Source organism: Cryptomeria japonica, chromosome 2 (assembly GCF_030272615.1).
Source record: "Cryptomeria japonica chromosome 2, Sugi_1.0, whole genome shotgun sequence".
Taxonomy (NCBI): Eukaryota; Viridiplantae; Streptophyta; class Pinopsida; order Cupressales; family Cupressaceae; genus Cryptomeria; species Cryptomeria japonica.
Genome location: NC_081406.1, coordinates 560,491,251 through 560,516,070, shown reverse-complemented (window position 1 = coordinate 560,516,070; position 24,820 = coordinate 560,491,251). Strand labels below are relative to the sequence as shown.

At 31.3% G+C, this 24,820-nt stretch overlaps 1 protein-coding gene across 2 annotated transcripts; it reads right to left on the bottom strand.

The window, feature by feature from the left end:
- Positions 1-16,627: 16,627 nt before the first annotated feature.
- Positions 16,628-23,401, bottom strand: LOC131038044 (protein kinase STUNTED). Of its 2 annotated transcripts, XM_059216724.1 has the most exons (11): positions 23,309-23,401; positions 21,918-22,885; positions 21,053-21,147; positions 20,647-20,762; positions 20,421-20,536; positions 19,590-20,270; positions 19,011-19,259; positions 18,766-18,926; positions 18,410-18,637; positions 18,161-18,310; positions 16,628-17,380 (listed from the first exon to the last, which is right to left on the bottom strand). In XM_059216724.1, exons 2-11 carry the CDS (start codon positions 22,081-22,083, stop codon positions 17,111-17,113), a joined length of 2,232 nt encoding a protein of 743 aa, XP_059072707.1. In that variant the 5' UTR covers positions 22,084-22,885; positions 23,309-23,401; the 3' UTR covers positions 16,628-17,110. The 2 variants fall into 2 exon arrangements, with proteins under 2 accessions (XP_059072707.1, XP_057826309.2); XM_057970326.2 differs by lacking the exon at positions 23,309-23,401 and having other exon boundaries at positions 21,918-23,030.
- Between the last annotated feature and the right edge of the window lie 1,419 nt (positions 23,402-24,820).

Sequence of the window (24,820 nt, the reverse complement as noted above, 5' to 3'; positions counted from 1 at the left end):
CAATTCACAAGTTCCAACTTTAATACAAAAGCATTATGGCAGGAATGTGATGCAAATGTGTCTCTTGTTTTAGATGTATCAGCATTCCATTCTCACTTTTTATTTATTATCATATTTTATTGGAGTATATATATATGGATTTGATTTAGGTCTCTTTTATAATAGTGTTGTTTGGTTATTGTATATGATGATTTGTTTTAGTAAAATTGTTGTTCAATTATTGATTTATTTTGGATTTTGAATCCATGGGTGCTTCACTAGCTAGGCAATATTATATCATGTGCATTCATATTGGGGGGTTTAATATCTCAAAAAATAAGTTCAATATATTGCCTATTTGGTGAAAATGGGGGGTTTCTTAATTTGGGCTATGAAAAATGCAATATATGGTCAAAATGGGGGGTTTTAATTTGGGTTGTGTATTGGGAGGGGGTGGAAAACAAGGATTTTAGGGCAATATTTTTTAAAAATAGGGGGATTGTTTAGTATGTCATGAACACACGTGCTATAACCTAGGTTCACTAAGTGAAGCCCCCGTGTTTGAATCAAGTTTATTAATTTTATAGTCTTGAGTTTTTGTATATTATAAGAATTGATCTTTGGTAGGCTCTTTATAAGATAAACATTCTCACTTGTGGACCACCAACCACTTGATTTTTTATTATATTTTTCATTTTTTTCATGTATTATTTTTTTAGTTCTCAATTTTTTTAAAAAATTTCCAACTAAAATCTCTACAAAAAAATTGTTTAAATGAATGTTTAGATAAAATTGTAAAGATTACAAATATTATATACAATTAATTGGTTAGAGATGTACAACAATTGTTTAGATTATATAGTATTAATCTAATTGACCTTATATCACAATTGATAAATATAAAACAACAATTTCAAAAATAAAACGAATGTTCACTTGAAGGGAACTTGAGGAGGTTTGAAGTGTGTGTTATTGTGATAGTAGTGACATAATAAGAATAAGGGTAAAGTGAGGATAGATGAGTTTAACATTTAAAATTATTTTATAGAACTTATGTTTAAAAGTGCATTTTACTTTGATTCCTTATTACAAAGAATGTTTAGTATTTTTCATTCTTAATATTTGTATTAAAAATAAAAATTATTAAAAAAATCAAGATAATAAATAATTAGACATAAAACATAAATTGTGACAAAATTGTTAGAAATAAAAGTTATTTAATAAAATTATTAGCAAAAAAATAATAATTTACATAGTAAAATATATATTTTTTATTTATAAAATAGGTTCAATGAATGTTTAGATTTAAAATAAATGACCAAATTTTATTAATTATCTAAATATATAAATTTATGAAATAATTGATAACTACAAATATATGATTTAAACATGTATAAGAGGCATGCTAAAAAAAATATAGGTTTTACTTTCTATTCGTTTATATTAGAATATAAAGTAAAACATATCAAGACAAAATATGTTTTATCTTAAATTTATTATTTAATTTTATATAATTTATAAAAAAAAATTACAAATAAATATTTATGAATTATCTTATAATTTTGATTTATATTGTAATTATATAATAATATACTAACATTTCAGGTTTTAAATTGTTAACATCTTAAGTACATCACAATTTATATGGAATAAATGGTTAAGAGAATAGTATATTATAAGTCAATGTATTTTTATAATTTCTTAGACATCACCTAAGCTATAATATGCCATTTAGATAGTGATTATATTATATTAAGGGCTTCATTAGTTGAAGAATAATTAAAGGAAGTCTCAAATATATTTAAAGTGTGTTAAGTGGACAAAGATATTAATAATGAGCTAATAATTGGATAAAAGATTTTTATGTTAAGTAATAAGTGACATTTAAAGTATTTTTAGAGTTAAGCTTAATATAAGTTAATTGAGATCATAATTAAATATTTTTTTAAATATAAACGAGAGGATTAAAATTGAGTATCTTTAATGTAAATTTTGATTGATATGACATTTTGATATAAGGTTATAATATGAGAGTTGAGATTAAAAATTTGATCAAAACGAAAAGATGATTAATTTTCGAGAAATTGGGAGTTTAGGATAGAATTGTGACAATAATCATGTCTAGTGTTGTGGCCATGTCCCAATTTTTGTGATTCTATCCAAAAATAGAATTGTCTTTGGTACTTGTAATATGTATTCAATCATTGATATATGAAGTAAAGAAAATAATGGTATTGCTAAGGAGTAATATGGGGCTTATCATGCAAGGATTGATGTTTTCTATGTAAAAGTTACACGTTTGCAACAAGTTCCAAACATAGCTAAAGAAATTAATTGTTTGGCGCGTCTTAAAATTTGACAAAAAAATTAATTCAACTCTAGAAATTTAAAAAATATTTTCGTAGTCAAAAATCACTTTTGTGAATAAATTTAAATACTCGAATATGTAATTGACCTCACACAATTTTATAAAATGACCTAGTTAAAATTATATTTTTTTACTTCTTGCACATCTAAGGTTAATTGATTCTAGTTCAAAAGTTGGAATTAAAAAAATAGACAACTATTTATCAATTAAAAAAAAAACTAAATACTTACTCTTTTTCATTTCCAAGTTTTAAAATTTTGTCACGGAATCTAGCATAGCTCTTAATTAAGTTAACTAAATTGTATAGGATTTATATATGTATTAAACCCAAATTTTGAAATAAAAATTTGTATAATAAGTTCTAACCACTCTTTAATTAAAAATTCAATGCAACTATAAATATATTAAGTAGGATAAAGAAAAGAATTGATTTATGGATTTCTATGAGGCATTTGATACAATCCCACCACATTTACTTGTGGGTAGGATAATCTTCCACCTTTGGAGATTTCTTTAGTGGTATCACTCTATGAGTCTATTGTTGGCAAGGTACAAACAACTAGTGAAATAAAGCACATGTTCAAAGTAACATATGTGTTAAACAAGGTTAGCACTCTTTCCTATGCTTTTGGTGTCCTACATTGACAAACTAGAGGGAATCATATCAAATACACTTGGTTGCAAAAAGGGTTGTTTATTCTTTATAGTTTGTATTTCTATTCTCCTATTTATGTATGAAATTATGTTGATATCTCAATCAATGAGGAGTCTTTAGCGATAACTTGGTATTTTAGCCTTGTTTTTTTTAATAACAATCAAATTCAAGTTAATTGACAAAAACAATAGTTATGGCTTTCAACCTTTTTGAGAAAAGAAATATTAGGTAATTATTACTTTCAAAGATTGAAAAGTTTGAGGTTATTTCTTCATTTCATCTTTTTTGGCTTATACTTTGGCTTAACCCCAATTATTGAGTTGATATTAAGTAAGTAATATGTCACTCTTATCACCCTTGAAAAGAATTGTTTCAAGTTTATTTTCAAGACATTCAAATGAAAATTCACCTATTTCATTCATTGGTCATGTCTACCCTCTTGTATGGTTGTGTGATTTGACACCCATACCTTTAGGTTGCAAATCAAAATTGGATAGAGAGAGTATTGATATATTGTACCATATACATTTTTAGATATCAATCATTCATCCTATCATCTTTATAGAATTTAGAACAACTTCACTTATTTCTTTAGTATTATTCCATATGTTATTGATACATGAGTTGAGAGAAATGGCTACCCACTAGAATTACCCCCTTAAGTATCATTTTATTGCTCTTAGATCCTTTATGAAACTAATATATTGGGGGCTTGAGTCTTGTTGAAATACAAGAGCTTCCTCCTTATTGCATCTCATTAACATTGATATTGTTAGTTCACCATCGTAGAGCTTTTTAGTGAATGATCTTGACCTCTCTAAGGGATAGATAAAGAAGGGTATTCAGATTAAAATTTACGAGCATACCTCTAGTCCACATAGATTTCACTTAGAGACCTACTCTATTTTGAACTTCATCCCTTCTGAAATCTATAACTCTAGTTTAGTGATGGGCTTATACTGTGGCTACCTTCTTAAGAGCACCATATTTGGTATAATTTCTCTTCAGAATGAAAAATTGAGGAATATTTTGTATTTAGATGCTCTCCCTATTATGATATCATTTAGCAAAACAAATTCTCTCTTCAAATACTCACTTCATTCTAGACTCTCATGGCTTTTAATGACCAAGTATATCATTTTCTCTTCTTGTGACACATTTGCTAAAGAGGCTCATCTAGATTGATTATTTGCAATGTCTTTTCATTTTGAAAGTTCATAATATAATTTTTTTTTCTGATTGGTGAACAATTAGCAAATAGAAGAGATTATAGCACGACATGTCCTCCGATACCACGTGGGCTAAGGGGAGGCTAGACCACGTGACCTCGTACTTCATCACAAGAAGCTCTTGCCAATCGAACTAGGCCCCCAACCCAGAATTATTACTTCTTATAAAAAATATCCTTTTTTATAAGCTGAAATATCTAAAAAAACTATCTAAAATTCTCGCTTTTTATATTCTTCTTCAAATATATATTTACAATTCTCTTATCCAAACTACATTATATCTCTTTCTATATTATAAACTAATTTTAATCTTCCATCAACATTACTATTAAATTAAATATACTATCTATAAATACCTTCCCCTAAATCCTTAATGTTAATCTACCCTAGGGTCCATGTGAATCAACCTTTGAAGAATTGTGGAGACATTGCATGTCTATTCAACTTATAAAGGACAAAATCCACGTGCTTTTGTTCCACCCCAAATAAATTGTAAAATCGAATGCTACAAAAGGTATTCCAATATAAATTAGCTATTTGCCAAAACATGTATTTTATCATAAAAGATCAATTTCACTAGTAACACCAATAAACCATCACTTTCATGCATGTGGCCACATTTTATCCCCTCTATTTGTCATTATTATAAAATATCCCTCACTCTCTAATATTGTTTTCAAGTACAATGTATTAGGTCATTCATTTAATTTATTTTTAAAAAAATGAAGTTAAATATTGGATTTATTTATTTTTGTCTCAAATTTAATCTCATTCTTTAATTTTACTATTGTAATAAAAGTAATAAATGTAATAATATAAGTATATAACATTTTAATTTTATGTAAGTATATTTGATTGTTTGAATTAATTGATTTGATTTATATAATTTAAAAATAAAAATAGTCAATGTCATAATTGAAACCTAGGAATATATGCATTGTAGATTAAATATATTAGGTCATTCATTTAAATTTTCTATTGTTTTAGATGTATTAACATTTTCACTCTTAGTTATTTATTAAAAAAAAAATTGAAGATAAATATTGCATTATTTACTTTTCTCTCAAATGTAATCTCAATCTCTAATTTTACTATTTTAATAAAAGTAATAAATGTAATAATATAAATTTATAACATTTTAATTTTATGTAACTATATTTGATTGTCTAAATTAATTGATTTGATTTATATAATTTAGAAATAGAAATAATCAGTGTCATTTAAATTATATGTCTTGTAATTTGATTTTGAGAAATCTCCAAAAATTAAGTTTACGGTTCAATTAGAGATAGGATTATGGTTAAGTTAATGTTTAAAGTTGGTGTTAGGTTAGGCTTAGATTAAATATGTTAAGATTCAATTAGAGATATGATTAGATTTAAGATTAAGTTAGGCTTCGTGTCATATAGATAAAATTAGAATTCTTATATTAATGTATTTTAATTATTATATTATAACTATACTACAATATTATTGTATAATTTATATATATATATATATATTATTATGTTGTTGTTATTTATTAATTTATTTATTATTATAAATATTAGTACTATATTATTAGTAATTTTATTTTATTATCAATTTTTTGTATTTTTTATTTATTTTTTATCGATAATTGGCTGAAGCCTGAATAGCTTTTGACTAGAGCTATGAACCAGTGGGGACATAGTAGGGGGGGCCATCCCCATTACATATCTTTGAATTGTTATTATTATGTTTGATTAGATTGACCCCAAGACCTTCCCTATCATATGGAAGGCCAAGAGTCACAGCTTAGAATTCCACTTCAGATGTCCCTATTGGGAATTGAACTTGGGTCTCCACAGTGAGAACCCAGTGTTTTAACCAGTTAAGCTCAACCCCTTGGACTCAAATTTTTGTATTATTATATTGCATGAGGATAACTAAAAAAAATTATTAATTTATATTTATTTATGTATATAAAGATTTAAAAATTTAGATAAAATTCTAAATAATTTGTTAAATATTTATTTATATGATGTGTAAAATAAATTTGAAAATGAAATTTAAACATACTAAATATTATTTTAATGTACCTAAAAAATTGTCTAAAAGTTTTTTTAGTGAATTAGATTGGAGAAAAATAATTTCTATAAGAAAAAATTCATAATTCTAATTATTGTAAAAACAATTGACTAATAACAAGTTAACAAAAATCAATTGCAATGCATTGCAATAATACTAGCCTAATAATACTATTAAATTAAATATACTATCTATAAACTAATATATTTGATTGTCTAAATTAATTGATTTGATTTATATAATTTAGAAATAGAAATAATCAGTGTCATTTAAATTATGTCTTGTAATTTGATTTTGAGCCAAAAATTAAGTTTACGGTTCAATTAGAGATAGGATTATGGTTGAGTTAAGATTATGTTTAAAGTTGGTGTTAGGTTAGGCTTAGATTAAATATGTTAAGATTCAATTAGAGATATGATTAGATTTAAGATTAAGTTAGGGTTCGTGTCATATAGATAAAATTAGAATTCTTATATTAATGTATTTTAATTATTATATTATAATTATACTACAATATTATTGTATAATTTTTTTATATATTTATTATTATGTTGTTGTTATTTATTAATTTATTTATTATTATAAATATTAGTACTATATTATTAGTAATTTTATTTCATTATCAAATATTTGTATTTTTTTTTTTGATCGGTAATTGGCCGAAGTCTGAATAGCTTTTGACTGGAGCTATGAATGAGTGGGGACATAGTAGGGGGGCCCAACCCCATTACATATCTTTGAATTATTATTATTATTATATTTGATTAGATTGATCCCAAGACCATCCCCATCCTATGGAAGGCCAAGAGTCACAGCTTAGAATTCCACTTTAGATGTCCCTATTGGGAATTAAACTTGGGTCTCCATAGTGAGAACCTGGTGTTTTAACCAGTTAAGCTCAACCCCTTGGACTCAAATTTTTGTATTATTATATTGCATGAGGATAACTAAAAAAATATTATTAATTTATATTTATTTATGTATATAAAGATTTAAAAATTTAGATAAAATTCTAAATAATTTGTTAAATATTTATTTATAGGATGTGTAAAATAAATTTGAAAATGAAATTTAAGCATACTAAATATTATTTTAATGTACCTAAAAAATTGCCTAAAAGTTTTTTAGTGATTTAGATTGGAGAAAAATAATTTCTATAAGAAAAAATTCATAATTCTAATTGTTGGAAAAATAATTGAATAATAACAAGTTAACAAAAATCAATTGCAATGCATTGCAATAATACTAGCCTAATGACATGTACTAATAAGAATTCTTATGCAATATTTATCATAATTATCTATTTATCTTGAATTCAAATTCAACCTCGTCTTTTATAATTTTAATCTTTTGATATAATTAAAATTAATTTTTTTAAATGTTTTTAAACTAAGCATTATCATTAGTAAATCAACTAATTAACATCTTATCCTTTCTGGTGTCGTAGTTGTTTCAAAACTGGTCATGCGATAGGGAATTGTGGGAATGAGAAGAAAAATTCTTCGGCTTCTTGGTGGTCGGATGCCTCTCACCGACATTATACGGTTAGGAAATCTCCTATTGATGCTGGGGTTTCTACTTTGGCTGGATCAGACTCTTTAGTGACAATGAAAGATTCTTCGGTTGCCACTAAGGATGCTCTATGATTCATGTTGTTGTGATATCGAATGTTGTTGTCCCCTCTACTGAAAATGGATTGCTACCTCTTACCTCGTCAGTTTCTTCGTGCGTTGATACAACTTTTGTCCCTCCTATTGGTGGTGATCATGTGTCCATGACGGTGGTACCTCTTACCTCATCGACTACTTCACAAGGTGCTAGCACAACTTCTGCTGGTTGTGACTCTGTGCCTGCGACGGTTGTTCCTCCCTCTTCTGGCACCCTTTTTTCCACTCCAGAAAGATCGGTGCTGGGCCCTCGGATTGGTTTGTTGCGGCAGTTAAAGTTGAAGATGGTTGGATTACTGCTAAGGGAAAGCATTCAAAGAAGTCCAAGCCCTCTTTTGATATGACTCTTTGTTCCCACAAGGCCAAATGAGTGCCTTTGTAGTTGGTTGTTTGGGTTGATTTTACTGGCTCTATTGTCTTTTGGGGGCAGTCCCTATCTTTGTTTTCGGTTGTTCTATCTAGTCGGGCTTTCAAAGCTTTATCTTTCTTTTAATTTGATGTAAAGGATTTCGGGACCCCTTCAAAACCTGTTTTCACTTAATCAAAAACATCTTATAATGTTTTAAATGTTATTTTGATTAATGTTTCTCTAATGATTATTTGTAACTCTTTTTATATTTCTTCATAATTTCCTTTTAACTATTTTCTTTGTTATTAGTTTTAATCAATTAAAAAAATAGTTCTCTTTGATGTATCATTTTTTCAAATTCTCTTATTTTTAATTTTTCCTAACTAAAATATATTCTAAAATTTGTCTAAATGAATGTATATAAATATAGTAAAGATTATAAATACTATACAATTAAGTGGTAAGAGATATACAACAATTATATAATATAATATTAACATAGTAGACCAAAATATTTTACACCGCCTTTAATTATGCTTAATAAGCAGTAATTTGTAAAATATGTAAAAAGGAATGCCCACTTAAAGTAAATTCAAGGAGTGTTGAAGCTTCAAAATATAGATTAAATGATGGTTAGAATGATGGATATAGTAGTGACATGATAAGAATAATGGTGTGGTTAATTCATAATAGAAATACATTTTACTTTGGTTCTATATTACAAAGTGTAACTAGTTGTTATATATATATATATAACAACTAGTTACACTTTGTAATATAGAACCAAAGTAAAATGTATTTCTATTTTATATATATATATAAGATCTGTGTACGAGTAGTATTTTTATATTAATTTAAGAAAAAGCAATTACAATTTTTTTTATTAATATTAACATTTATAGTCATTCATTTTTAATTCTACTTGATGTTTTGCATAATCTTCTAAATCTTTCTAATAAAAGTGCTTGAGAAAATTAAGATTAGAAAAAAATAAGATAATTAATAATGAAACACAAAACATAAATCAACATAAAATTATTTTAAAGAAATGTCACTTAATTAAATTTTATGTATCTGAATAATAATAATTTAGATAGTCAAAAAAATTATTTCTTTAATTGGAAAATTGATTCCATGGACATTTAGATTTAAAATAAATTTTTATTTGATTGTCTACACATGAATTAAATAAAATAAGCATGTCTTATGTCATCATATAGGAGGCCAAATGAACTTCATTCTCAATTAATCTAGATTACATTGTATAAAAGAGTTTATTCTAAATTTTCATTTTATTTTATATAATTTATAGATTATTTTTTCTAAATTATTTTAAGAATATACATTTATCAACCATTTAATAAGTTCTTATACATTGATTCAACATGCAATTATATAATGATATAATAAATTTTTAAATTTGAGATTGATAGTATCTTTATAACAATATATTTTCTTTCATTTTTTAATTATTTTTTAGTTATTTAAAATATTTATTTTTAATTTGTATTAAAAATATTTTATTATATATACTTTAAATTTTAATAGTTAATTAAAATATTTTTCTAATCCTTTTTCAAATAGATTAATTAATTTATAGAAAAATATGAGCTAAGTTAAAGTCACCTAGACTAACCACAAATTTGTTGTAGTCCAACAAGTAAAAACATTATAGAATGCACCAATTTCAAATCTCTTAGTAAGATGATACTTCATAATTAAACACTACCAAATCTCAAAAACCCGGCTTTAATGCAACCGAAACTCCTTCATTTTTGTTTAGCTCATATTTTTCCAATAAACATGATCGTAATGGTCACTTACAAGTTGTTATTTTTTTCATGCTCATATTTATCTTATTTTCTTAAAATCAAAATCCATACTCTTAAATTTGCCATTGTCTTCAATCTACTTGCAAATAAGATGAGGATCTTGAATTGAGTTACTCTAGTTTGCATCCAGATCCATGGTCATTAATAGTTGTTGCTAAGAATCTCACCAAAAATTCTTTTCAATTATTTCTAATGTCTCTTTCTTATTCAACTCGGTTATATTTTTAAGATTCCTAAAATCATCTCTTCTACAACAAATTGTTGATTTGATAATGAAAAATAAGACAAAATAGCATCTAACAAAATGACAAGTAATTCTCTAAAGTTTCTTCTTCCTAATTCCATATGCAAAATCCAACTCAAAACTCAACTAGAGTTTGGGGAAGTTTGGAATGTGGTTAGTGGTATAATTACACGACCTCGAAATGATGTTGATGCACAAGAAAAAATTGATCAAGTTGATAGGAAGGCCAAATTGATCATCACGTGCAACGTGTTTGATGAAGTTTATCTCTTTATCTAAGACTCGTCCAAAATAAAAGATTCATGGGAAAAGCTCAGGACAGTGTATGAGCCAAAGAATTAGAATCAGCTCCTGAATTTGTAGAGTCAACTACATAGCTTGAAGATGAATAATGGAGAACAATTGGAATCATTTCTCAAAAGGATTGCTAAATTGAGAGCTTTGCTACAAGTGTTGGGTGAGACAATCAAATATGTCATTCTAGTGTTCATTATTGTTTTATGTGCACTACCTTCCAAATAAAAACTGTTTGTGACAACTTTGAATTTCATAGAGCATACACCCAATTTTGAGAAGTCAATGAATCTCTTTTAGAAGAAAGAGTCTCTAAGTTAGGATCATGGTGAGGATGATCATGAAATGACCACAACTCATAAAGGAAAGAAACCTATGAAGCAATTTGGTGGACCTCCCAAATTTAGGAATTCATGTAGATTTCAAAAGTAGTGTCCAATTTGTGAAAGGGTTGGACATGATGTGATTTTTTTTTGTATGACTACTTCATCGAAGGACCATCCAACAAATCACATCAAATAAAGTCATTTCAAAGTGGAAATACATGGTGGGAGCAAAAGAAAAAACAAAAATATGGTAATGTTGTTGAAGAAGAAGACTCTCTAGAATAGGAATATGTGTCTTCAGCCCATATTTCATATGATAGTTCACAATCCAACTCAATTTGGTATGTGGAATCAGGTGCTACCACACACATGAGTGGATGCAAGGATTGGTTTCTCACATTGAAACCCCATCATAGTAAAGTATGTCTTGGAGATGATACTACCTACAACTACTAAGGTATTGATGAAATATCTTTGCAATTTGGCATTCGTCGTTGTAGGCTCACTAAAGTTTTTTATGTTCTAGGACTTACCAAAAATCTTCTTTATCTCAACCAATTCCTTGATCATAAGCTAAGGATTAAGTTTGATAAAAATGATGATAAAAAAGTATGCCTAATCTATGATAAGTCTAAACATGCAAAGATTGTTGCAAGTGTTATTGAAATTGGTAAAATGTTTAGGCTTGATACTAACAATAATCAAGCCTTGGTGACTAAGGATAGTGATCTAGCTATGTTAGGGCATCACCAATTTGGTCATTTGAGAACTAGTTATTTACTAACACTTAGTAAAAAAATCATGGTCAAATGACTTCCCTCACTTGATAAGACAAGTGTTATTTGTTCCAATTGCCTTGTTGAAAAAACACCATAGAACAACCTTCCATCCTAGTGAGCATCATGCAAGCCAGCCTTTACAACTGTTGCATACTAATCTATGCAGCCTCATGACACCTAATCACAATTGATTCAATTACTTAAAACTTTTTGTTGATGATTACACAAGGAAAATGTGGGTCTATTGCTTGCAAAGTAAAGATGAAGCCTTTTCTTACTTCAAAGAGTTCCACACTCTTGTGGAGAAAGATACAAATCATCATATTCATGTCCTCTTCTTAGATTGAGAGGGGAATACACAACATCGAATTCTCCACCCACTTGAAGGAAACTGGAATTAGGCATCAATTGACTACAATATACACACCTCAACAAAATGGATCTATTGAACAGTGTAACTGTGTCATCTTGGAGATGGTACGTAACATGTTGAAGAATTCTCACTTAGGACATGCATGTTGGGATGGAGTTGTGCATCAACTTATCTTCTAAATCATTCACCAACTAAATCTCTTGATGGCATCATAATAAAAGAAGCATGAATAGGGGTAAATCCATCTATTTCTCATCATCATGTATTTGTTTGCACAACATACATACACATTCTTAAGAAACTAAGAAAGAAATTTGATGAAAAATATATGAAATGTATTCTTCTTGTTTATAGTAGTGAGTCTAAGACCTATCCTCTTATAGATCATACTACAAAGAAGATATATATTAGTAGAGATGTCCCATAACTAGCTTGGGAGGTCAGTAAAACACTTGCTAAAATTGTAATAAGTGTCATGGATAGAAAACATGCTTTATCTAAAATAATATAATATATAAGTCGAATACCAATATTTTACTATGATAGGTACTTGATTTGAGGAGCTCTTCTACTAACTAGGTCAGTATAATAACTTCCTCATGCCTTCCATCTCCTACCTCTTCTTTACTTATATTTTCCTCCTCTCTCACCACTTCAACATTGCCATGTTTCTTTACTCTCCTTAGGCACAAGCTATTTTAACTCCTTTGAATCTCCACAAGGCCTAATTCCCCTCTCCAAAACACTAAAATGCCCTCTCAACTTATTCAAAATATCTTTTAAATTATTCCCTTGGAACTAAAAAAGAACTATTGTGCAATTTGTGAGACATTATCACTATTGGTTTCAGATAAATCACCTTTTTGAAGAGAGTTGTATCTTAGACTTGAGACCTTCATTCCTATGTTATTTCTCTCACTCTAATTTGTAACATCTATGGTGCCAATTCCTTCTATAGAGCCCAAAGCACATGTAACATGCTAGCACCATCCTTGATAGCCCCTCTGATGGTTCTTTTAGGGTGGATGAATATTGAGAAAGAGGACACCATATCTCATTTATGGTATGGTAACCAACCTCCCCTTCCAAGATGCCCACATCATGCAATTAATTTGAAACCATTGCCTAAGACCATCTTTGTGATAGAAAATATATGTCACTTCTCTATAGTAGGGAATTGGTGGTCAAACCTATTTATTTTTTAATTTCTTTACTGCCTTAAGAGGGCCTCTAAATTTTGCATTCATGTTTACCAGGGTAAAGCTAACAAGTACCTTGTCAAATGATGTTCCTCTATCCTTTGTACTTTGATATATGTCCATTACCTATCAGGAGGTGTTTGTTTTTATGCTGCTAGTGAGAATGTGACGAAAAAGAAAAGAAAGAAAAATGAGAAAATATCATGAAACAAAATGCATGCATATGGTCAGTTGTATCAACATGCATTATGAAGGGTGGCTTTGAATCATCCACAATTTCAATAAACGTGCAAAAATGAAACTCAAAACAAAAGAATTTTTTTCTCATTGGTAGAAAGAGAATGGTATGTATTTCTTTACTTTAACGGCTCTGTTTTTTTTGGTAAATGGGTCTATTGTAAAATCTATTTATTTGAAAGAGAGGCACTAAAGATTTTTTTATCCATAACCATGTGATTGTGTTATCAATATGTAGAGGGTTAAAGAGAAAATAATTCTTACAATCATTAAGAACATCTCCATGATCATTGATGGGCATGTATTGATTTACATCATTATACATAAAGGCACGTGACAAGTATTATTGAGAATTTTGTTATGAGTAAAAGTAATGAGAGATTAGAAAGATGTATTAAATTGACCTTCAATGACTTGGACAAAATGCTTCAACTTTTGGCATTGCATAATGCTCATTTTACTTGTTTTTTGTGCATAACGTAACCTTATTATTGAGTATATCAACCAACTAGCCATTTCTTGCTCTAAGTGGTATGGACTGACCATTATATAACCTTTCATTTACCTTAGACTCAATTATAAGTGTGATGTATACTTTGGACTGATTTTCTACAACCTTGTCCTCTTAGTTCAAAAATTGAATTGCTTCCTTCCACGATTGATGCTTTTAAAATTTGATCATTATATATTGACTTATATATCAAAACACCTTAAATTGTGTATCTCATATCTTATATTCAAAGACAACAATCATAAATAACTAGTTAATCATAAAAAAATTCATTAAAAACTATTATCCATATTTCACACCACAAATCATAAAGTATCATAGAACACTTACATTTACATTTCATAAATAATAATAATAATAATAACATCAACATTAGAAACACTTGAATCTTTTGTGGATCATATCTTTGATCTTTCTTTATTTACAACTCAACCAAAAAAGACCTCTTGCTAGAATTTCTAAACCTTTCTTTCAAAATACAAAGACCCCTAACATGCTTTTCACCACACCACAAATACAATTGATGGAAAATAGGTACCAAAGGTCAATTTTATAGAAAATAAATATGTAAAGATAAACCGTCCAAAGACAAGACTAGACTAGACTAGTGATGCAACCTCCATTTGTCATAGTCTTAACCATAAAGATCTGATATCGAAATCTCAGTCTTGCACATGGAGCACCGTATACATCATAATATCCCTCCCTCCTCTACTACATCAAATCAACAAATAAAACTAATCCACTTTGACTTCTTATCATTTATCTCAAGTCTTAATATCTATTAATTAATGTAAGTCTAATTAAAGGACCGAGTTGGCCATCCTGCAGGGGCATTGGGGAAGGGTTGGTATGTATAATCCAAGTTGGTGAATGTGAAATTCCTCCTATTGAAAGCTACCTCGCCTATTAATAGTATTTTGAACGCTTGGTGAGAAGTTGTCTGTATGCTCATCTTGAATGGGCTCTTGGCTCGGACACAAGTTCAACTTAACTTTGTAGCATCTTTAATTTGACAGCATCATCTTAGTAAGGTTTTTCTTTTTCTTAAAGTAACCTTCCTTCAGCTCTTTGTCCATTATGCAAGGCAAAAAGCTATATGGCAGAGAAATAGCTAGATAGAATTAAAAGTATTTGGATGAAACAAAATATCAAGTGGTTGAGTAGATGGAGAAGTAACTTGTATGAATGTTCAAATGTGAATACCAAAATGAAGAAGTATGTGAGAGATGGTCAAAGTGGCATTATGGTGAAAACAACTTGAGAGAAAAAGAGAATACTATGTCAAACATTTTAATCCCACATATGAATATCAACAAAAGCATTACAAAAATGCTAATAGCCCAATTAAGAACTAGCTGGCACCATCTTAGGTGCAAAACACCCAAAGAGGAATGGGCTGACAGGGTTTGTCTTTTTTGCACTTTTGGGTCAGTGGAAACATAAGGGCATTACATCATGGACTGGTCGGCTTATGAAGACATTCAAAGCAAATACACAAATATTCTAAAAGTTGTGTCTCTAAATATTTTGTTTGAGGAGGAACGAATTGTAAAGATGACTGATTACCTGACAAAAATTCACAGCAGAAAAAACTTGATCAACAAAGATAGTGGCCGATGTTTGCTTCCAGACTTTCTTGGTTGGTTGGTTCTTTAATGATCATTATGTTGTTCGGATCTCATAGCTGCTTGATCTCATAGATGTCATTAAGAATCTCCATTCATTCATTCCAAACATCCATGGATCTCTGCCATATACCCACCTTAAGGAACCCATAACATTCAATCAAACTCCACAACAGGGACCTACAAGCCATAACAATGAGCCCTCTCCGGGGAATATCCAAGGGCTTTACATTGATGTTTTCCTGCAGATGTCTTCTTTGTCAAGGTTGTTGCAAGCATGCTTGATTCTAATGTCGATCTGACACAACAAATAAATACCTTTCAAGTTTTAACAACTAAAGACCTAGTTGGCAACGAAAAAAAGTAACCTCTCCAAGACTTTGGGAGACTCGAACAAATCGGTCGGTGCTTTCTACAATCTGGGTTTCACATCTCTAAGGGGGAAAGGTGAACTACTAAGCTGACTAATATATTTGCAGTGTCCATACCACTCTGAATGGTAGGAGGTCAGGGCTTCTGAAATGAATGTTGATTATGACATGGTAAAGAAACTTTGTTTTTATTTTCTATAGTTTTAACTGATTTTTTAGTTAAGGGTTATTGATTTTGTCAAATTTATTTATGAGTTAAATTCATCTGCTTTGTTATTGAGCATTAGGCTTTTATGCACTGCACGAATCAATTTCTAGTAAACTCTTGTAAACCATGTATTTTCACCAATAAACCAACAGCCATATGAAACTGTTTAAATGATTTCATTTTTTATGATTACAGTTGGATTTAGGTAGGTATTTACATCTCTGATGTGCTATTCTTAAATATCACCTAATTTAATAATTAAGATAAATATTGTTCAAATAAATCAACTATTTACCAATTTTTAATATAGATAAAATATAAGAAGCTGATGAATAATGTAATGCTTTTTGCCATCAATTAAAGGATGACACATATCAAGTCATTTATTAATTGAAATCCATTACATTGTGTGTCATCTCAAAACCATGCAAGGCCAAGAAGAAACCATGATGTTTCAAATACATGAATTCAACAATCGAATCCATTCCTATAAACTACAATGTCCATATGGGCATAAGCCAAACAAGGACTTCTCCTACCTCAACTACGGGGAATATCTTTACAGGTTTTACATCAAAATTATTGAAAGCGAAATGCTTAAAGCTCTCTCTGTCAAGGCCTCAAAATATTTTTTGTACACTGATTTTCGTCTTTTACACTACTTTTGAACAATGATGCAAAGGTGGACACAAGCTCTACTGTGAAAAACAGTGGCCGAAATTCTTGCCGCCTTTGGTAAAAAGGTCTAGAAGGGTTCAACAGATAGAGTGATGCAAAATAAAAAGTGGTTTATACACATTGCAAAAGCTGGATCAACGGCTTAATTGTCCATCCAGAAACTCTTCCCAGGACTTGATTCTTTTCAGAAGATCTGAACTACTTTGATTACTGCTGTCAAATGACTCCACATCGTCATCCACCCCAAGCATTGCAAGACTCAAATGAGTTTGAATATCAAGGCTCTCATTATTTTCTCCATCCTCATCATCTGCTGTGTCATTATCAATGTATTTAGACATTTTCAGTTGGTGCCTTGCCCACTTTACCGGGTCATTTCCCTCCCCTTCCAACAATTTCAAAATCTGCATTAACACAAATTTTAATAAGGTCTTGCCCTGGCTTTAGATTTGGCTTAGCCATGTATACATTCAAATAAGCAAAATCAAAAACTACACATTTGTAGTTGCAACTATTATAATGTTTCACATGTAAAAGACGCTTTAAACTACATACAACAGCCAAATAACATCCATGGGACAAAATTGCTAATAATGTACTAGATGGACTGTTTTATAAAACTGCAGCATGTGATTTCTTGAAGAACCCATCCGATTTCCAGAGATGAATTCCAACAGTTTTTCCTGAGTACTTCGGTTGTAAATGGACAGGGGAGTTCTTGCTAAGCTGTGACCTAAAGCATGAACTTTACCTTTCATATCCAGGATAATTGAGTTTCTGCCCCACCTCCACTTAAAACACCTAAGAACATGTTTTTCACAAGTGGATACATTTTGAATGTGCTTATTCATTTTTACTTTTGCTAAATTAGATTTTATAATTTGCTAAAATTTTCTAAGCCATCAGCTAATTTTTTTTGGGTGATATATGTTTAAATTACTTATTCTTCAATGACTTCTGTCCGTTTCAATAACCTTATTGAACAGTATCTATTTTTCTAAAATGGAATTCACTAGCTATATTGGTGATTCTGTGTTTGTTGAATAGATTGTGCACCAATTCAATGGCAGTATTTTGCTCCAAACTTAAACAAATGTATTAGGAATGTTGATGTGGTGCAGTTTAAGTGTTACGCATCGCACTCCTCACTACTTCAGTGCTTGAAGAGTGAGAAATGAAGATACCTGGGACATCCTTGGCCGAAACCGAGGAGCCTTCCTTATACAAAGAGCAGCAGCAAGCACCATTCTTTGCATTTCACGTTCATCATAATCATTTTCCAAAATTGGATCCACCAAATCTCCAATCGATCCTTCTTCTAGTAATGGTCTTGCCTGTATTTCAAGGAGATAAAGGCATGAGATTTTGGAGGCAAGAAAACTCAACCTACAGTCATTTGAAATGCATGCGAAGAGTCAAGACAGAAGCCTCACCCACTTCACCAGGCTCTCGTTGTGATTAGGATCTCTCGTGTGAATTGGCCTTTTTCCAGTTATTAGCTCAAGAAGAACCACCCCAAATGAGTATATATCTGTCTTTGCATTAACTCTGCCATACATGAAATACTCTGGAGCCAGATACCCAAAAGTCCCACTAACATCGTTGCAAATTGTGCATGAGGAAGATGTAGGCGCCCATTTGGCCAGTCCAAAGTCTGACAACTGTTCATAACATCCACCAATTAATCCCTTTAGCTGGATCTACAAAATTCCTTACTGATACTGTAATCTTCTTGCACATTCTTCAGATATAAAAACACAATTGATATTTCCCATTGGCAAATCTATACCTGGGGTTCAAAGTTTTCTGAAAGTAGAATATTGGAAGATTTCACGTCCCTATGGATGATGGAGCGAGGACATCCATCATGCAAGTAATCCAATGCTTTTGCAACTCCAATAGCTACTTTCAGTCTTTCTTTCCATGCAATCACAACGTTGTCCTTTCTTACTGCAATGTAAAAGCTGCGAAGAAATTAGCTGAGATCAAAAAAAGAAAGCAAAAACACTAATAGGCAATTTGTCAACTGCATACCATGAAGATTTTCCTCAAGATTCCCTCTTGGCATTAAGTTATAGACAAGAAGTCGTTCTTGACCATACATACAGTAACCAATAAGTGAAACAATGTTTTTGTGCTGTAAGACCAGCATAATCTCAACTTCCAGGAATAGTTCTTGCTCTGCTTCTGGAATAATGTTCAAAAATTTTACTGCCACTGGTTTCCCATCAGGAAGAACGCCTTTGTATACTCTGCTACACCCTCCTTTTCCAATAAGATTCCCTGTAAAGAAAGCATGAAAAGTAAAAACTTAAAATGGCTTAGCCAACAAACATGTTCAAAAATAAGATCCTGTCAGCTGGACATTACTTCACAGGTAAGTCCCTGCAACAAAGTTCAAACCCAACTATAATCGGTCATGCCCAAAAACATAAGTAAACAAAGAAATGTAATCCAATATATATCCCTGAAATGGGTACCCCTCAGACATAGCATTTAAGCATAGCGATATCTGCACTGTGCTATGTGTTTCTTTGAGCACATACACACCAAAAAGAAAAGAAAAAGCACACTACTCAGCTTCAAAAGTGAAGTTGGGGATCTAAATCTAACCTGAAGAAAAGTTGGAGGTTGCAGACTGCAAGACCTTATATGCGAACTCCTTGCAACTCTTAATTTTGCAAATGAGCTTTAACTTTTCTGTCAATGAGAGGTTTTCCATCCCAGGCTCAATCTTATCCTTGTGGATTTCTTTTGAACTTAACTGATCTGGACTCTCAAATTCACCACATTCATTAATGGTCCCTTCTGTTATAGCCTGTTTGCGCTTGCCAGGAAGATTCAGTGCCCATTCAACCACAGACATTTCTCGAGCATTGCTACGAGGAGTAAGTATCTTATCCATTGAAACAACCCTTCTCAGTGGCCATCCAGGAGACGATTCTATGCGCAGGAAAGAAGATCTAAAAGAAGGTTTCTCCCGAGAAACAGGTTCTGTAGTTGACCTTGATAGTTTTAATTTTTCAGGCAATTCATGGGAACTTCTTGTCTCTTCTCCTCCCACGGAGATTTTGTTCGAAACATCCGATTCAACAACCCTTTCAGAGACGTGAGATTCAACCATCTGAAATGATTCAGTTGAAGAAAGTAGATTCTCTGAACCGTCAGTTTGGGATTCAGTATGTTGCTCTTCTTGGCGATCTTGTGCGTCAGAATCAGAATCTTGAGGAGAAGAAGTTGTTGTATCTGGAGGATTTTCATTAACGCACAAAGACTTGCAAACTGACACGATTCCTGGAAATGATGAAACAAAAAATACAGAGGAATATTAATAGACAATTGAACCTCATAATTTGAAGTATAACAATCTAAGGACACCTATCTATTTAGCCTTGGTTTAAGTGCTCAATATGATCCGTAAGGCAATATAAACAGAATACAAACCTGATATTGGCAGTGTTCCATCCTTCTCGAAGGCAACCTTTCCATGATCAATAACCACTACAGAGGAAGTAGATGGTAATCGTTGGGCACAGTACTTAGCCAATGAAATAGGTGACCTGGAACAATTCCATCAAAGATCAATTCTACTATCAAGATAATATATTCTTCTGCCTAAGAACATCTACTTCTTTAAGTCAGTCAATTCTGAAGATTGATGAGATCATACACTAGAGCATTGTGCTTGCTTGTGCCTAAAATCAGCTTCGAGGCATTATAATACTTTGTTTCTTCAAGTAACACCTTCCTTACAGGGCCATGAGAGATTTTGACTTTGAGACCCACCTGTAAAATGAATCAAAAAAATCGAGAATATCTCAGTTGTGCAACACACGGTTCATTATAAACATAAAAGATGTAGATATCAGTCACACATAATCTTCTAGACACAATATTTTGGGGAAAAATCTGATCTTTCATTCATATAAACCTAAAAATATATCTGCATAAAAGCAACACAGTATCCAAATCTCATCGCATTGCATTGGAGGAATAACTCCACAATCCATATGTGTTTTCCATCTAATGAGAACATGCACTCAACATAAATTAGACGAGCAGAATAGATCACTGACTTCTTTCAAGTTGCATACAGTCTCGTAAACTCCAATTATTGCATCAAAGTTGCTAGCAAATTGTTGGTAGCCCTTCTGTGAACCCCTGGATACAACTGATAAAGACAACAACCACAGCAAATTTTAGATAATTGATCTCACTCTCTAAACTAAACATAAACACCAAAGATGCATATAACAAATTAAAATTGGAAAGCAGCCAACTTTGTTAAAAACTTTAAAGTACATGGGATGTTAAAGAAATCAGTTTTCCACAATCCATAATATTTCTTTTTGGTGTTTCTGGATTTGATGCAAAAATACACACAATCTAATCCAGAAACACCAAAAAGAACATAGGATGTTGTCCCATAACAAAGAGTTTGTTCTAGATGCTCTTATTAGTATGTAGGCTTATGAAAATAATCAACAGCATATAATACTCCCTGAGTGTTATCAGGGAAATGCGGTGCCAGAAGCCAAGTGCATCAAAGCATATGTAATAGACATCATTTCTCCAATGACAAATATCCTAGCTTTTTCTAAAAATCCCAATACCACCAATTGAATTTTGAAGCCAGGTACCCTGCTATTACAATTGAAAACAGGGCATAATAATACCCCTCGGCTAGCATTCTGGGTAAACAGAGAAGAAACAGATCTCATAACCATTTTGATGGTATAAAGATCGACCAGATCTCATAATGGAACATCAAGAAATGAAATGAAATGGGATTTAATGTGGTACAATTATGTTCAGAGCAAAGAAACAGAAATCAAGAAAGGAAAACATAGATTCGTGAAAAAGTTTCAAGGATCAGAGTATAATGAAGATTATTTGTTTCCCCATTCTAACAATTGAGGCCCAAGGATAAAGCATCATCACCTAAATCGTTGGGTGAAGAAGTAACAGCATGAACGGCAATCACATGATCTCCAGGACGGGCAACCTTCATCAGTGTCCATGTAAGCACCTCCCTGCTAGCTGTAGCCAACTTCACTCCCACTACAAGCGTTCGCCCCTTCTTCTCCACCCCTTTCTCTACTTTCATCCTTACTCATCAACTCTCCCCTAATTCATCTGAGTACCCATAAAAGCAGAGCAAAATCTTTCAGCAAATACTACTGATTATGCAAAACCCTCAACAAATTAGGTTAAGCTGATCACTGAACGGATGTGCAGAGTAGCGAAGAAATGCCAACAGAGACAATGTATGACCAAGAACTCTGACTCATTTGTAGAGGATTTCAGCTGAAATGGCGCAAAAATGACCTTTCCATAGATTTGATGTTAACTAGAAAGGACTGCAGTTCAATCCACTTTAAAAGCATCAATCACTTAATGCCCCTCAGTAAGTAATGCAAAATCTCCTAACTGCTCAGTAGGACCATCCAATGCCTCTGCTCAGCTTTAGACCGAAAACTTTGGATTATGAAGCTCCTTGCGCCTGAAAATTAGGCTATGACCGCAAATTTGTCAGGGGTGTTTGAGAGTTTTTAGGAGTTTTTGACAATTGGGCAGTTTTATAGATTTCAGAGGAATAGATAAATGCGGAAATTTGGTGACCCCATCAATTTTTTAACAGTAATTGACTAGTACATTGCAGATTTTTCGTAATATTGTTATTGATAAGAACAATTTCTACTCTCAATTCAAGCGTAATTACTGAACATTTAAGAAAGAAGAGAATATTTTAACCAAATTTTATTGAAGACAGAAAACCTGTGACTCATCAAACTGCATCTTTCTCAAAAAGTATCCAGATTTTTTGTGTGAAACTCTCGCCTTCGTAACTTTGCCATTTCGCCGTTAAATTAGGTGACCTCTACCATTCACGATGTTGTCGGATTTACCTGCCGTATACACATCAATAATATAAAATAATTTGGTCAAAACTTTACTTTTCTTTGTTCTTACTTCACAGGTCGTCTAGATTCTCGGAGTCATGGCTTTCTGCACAATCTTCCAAGCCCCCACAAAAATATCTATCACCTCATTGCCAAATTTTAATTGGAATGATCTACATACCCTATTCTATTCTTACAGTACAAAATTGAAATCCTAATTAAAAGCTTCAATATAATTTTTCATATTAATTTATGTGAACTAACTTTTTTTGAAAATTTGATTTTTCATATGAAACTAATTTATGTGAACTAAAATTTACAATAATTTAGTTCTGAAGTCTGGGCTATACTGGCTGAACTAATTACAGCAGAGACACAGCAAATAAATTTTAACAAAGTAGTTGTGAAAAGAGAATGAAAGGTACCTACCATAGACTCTGTGTGTCTATCAAACAATCGCTAACTGCTAGGTGAAAGTGAAAAGGGCAGAAGGCGACATTTGTATTAATAATAATAACAGAAGCACATGCTACCTACGTCAAAATACAATGCAAAGAGAAAGACCCGGGCAGTACACTGAGAATGTGCCCACTGCCCACTGCCCACTGCCGGTAGATATTGTTGGTCAGAAGGGGCAGGCGCAGGGGCAGGGGCAGTCCCATCGACCGGTCTCTGTGCTTCCGGTCTTTGTGTGTGTCAGGAGAGCCGTAGATTCTGAGAGCCCAATAAAGGCAGTGTATAACACATGTATTTTGCAAGCACCCATTTTTTGTTATTGAGGGGCCACAACAAAAACATGGGGGTGAATAGTCATTTTCAAAAAGCACTAAGGATATTATACTTTACCTCCTTTGATGGGCCTAGGTAGATGATTTTTTTCTTGACTCCTTCATGGGAAAAGGTGTTCCACTCATTATTTTCATGTTTTCTCTAGGTTTTGTGTGAGCTTAGATGTATCTTGTGTGAGTTCAATAGCTTGGTTACCTTGGTTTGTATAGTTGTAGTTAATTTTAGGTATCTTAAATTTTTAAATGGTATATTGGAGTTTTACGGGTTTTTTAGTAGTTGTTTTTATATGCAATTTAATTACTTGTAGCTATTGTTTTGGTTTTTGGGTAGTAAAGACAAATGTTGTAGGATTCGTTATGCACATAAGGGTCAAAAAGTGGTCATTTCAAAGTGTTGTCCGAAACATATTCCATCTTGTCTTATTACTTGTTCACTCTCACAACCAAAAAATTTGTACAATCGATCCAATATTTTGTACAAATGCCCCAATAATTGTGCACCATTGATCATTTCAAAATATCCATAAAGGACTGTCTAAATCAATTTGTTGAAGTGGATAAGTAAATCACTCCGCCCCGGAGCTAATGCAATTCGGGATGCGGGGTGGTAAACAATAGCCCATACAAGAGTAGGGGTCAGTACGCCTTATATACGTAACATTATTATTTTTTCAAAACTTACAAATTGTGATTTCATACATTTTAGTTGTTGCATCAAAATTGCTAACCAACTATTTGTAGCACTTCTCTAACCCCATGAAGATATTGCTAAATAAAACCACCTTCACAAATTTTACATACTTTTTCTTGCACCTTTTGAATCATTTACAAACATCAAAGATACATATGATGAGTGTCATAATGACTACTTGACTAAAGTCAATATCAAAGAAATGTAAAATTGAAAAACAATCAACTCTATTAAAAGTAAATAAATAAGATGTCCCATAACAAAGAGTTTTTTTTCTTATAATGATCTAAGATGCTCTTCATAGGATACGTTTATGAAAACTTTTAATACTATATAACTTTTCTTGTAAGTTTTCAAGGTAATCAAATATCAACAATCATTTGCATTAAAGTAGATATAATCAATAGTATTTCTCTAATGATCTTATATTTTTCTAATAATTCTAATACCGTCAATTGAATT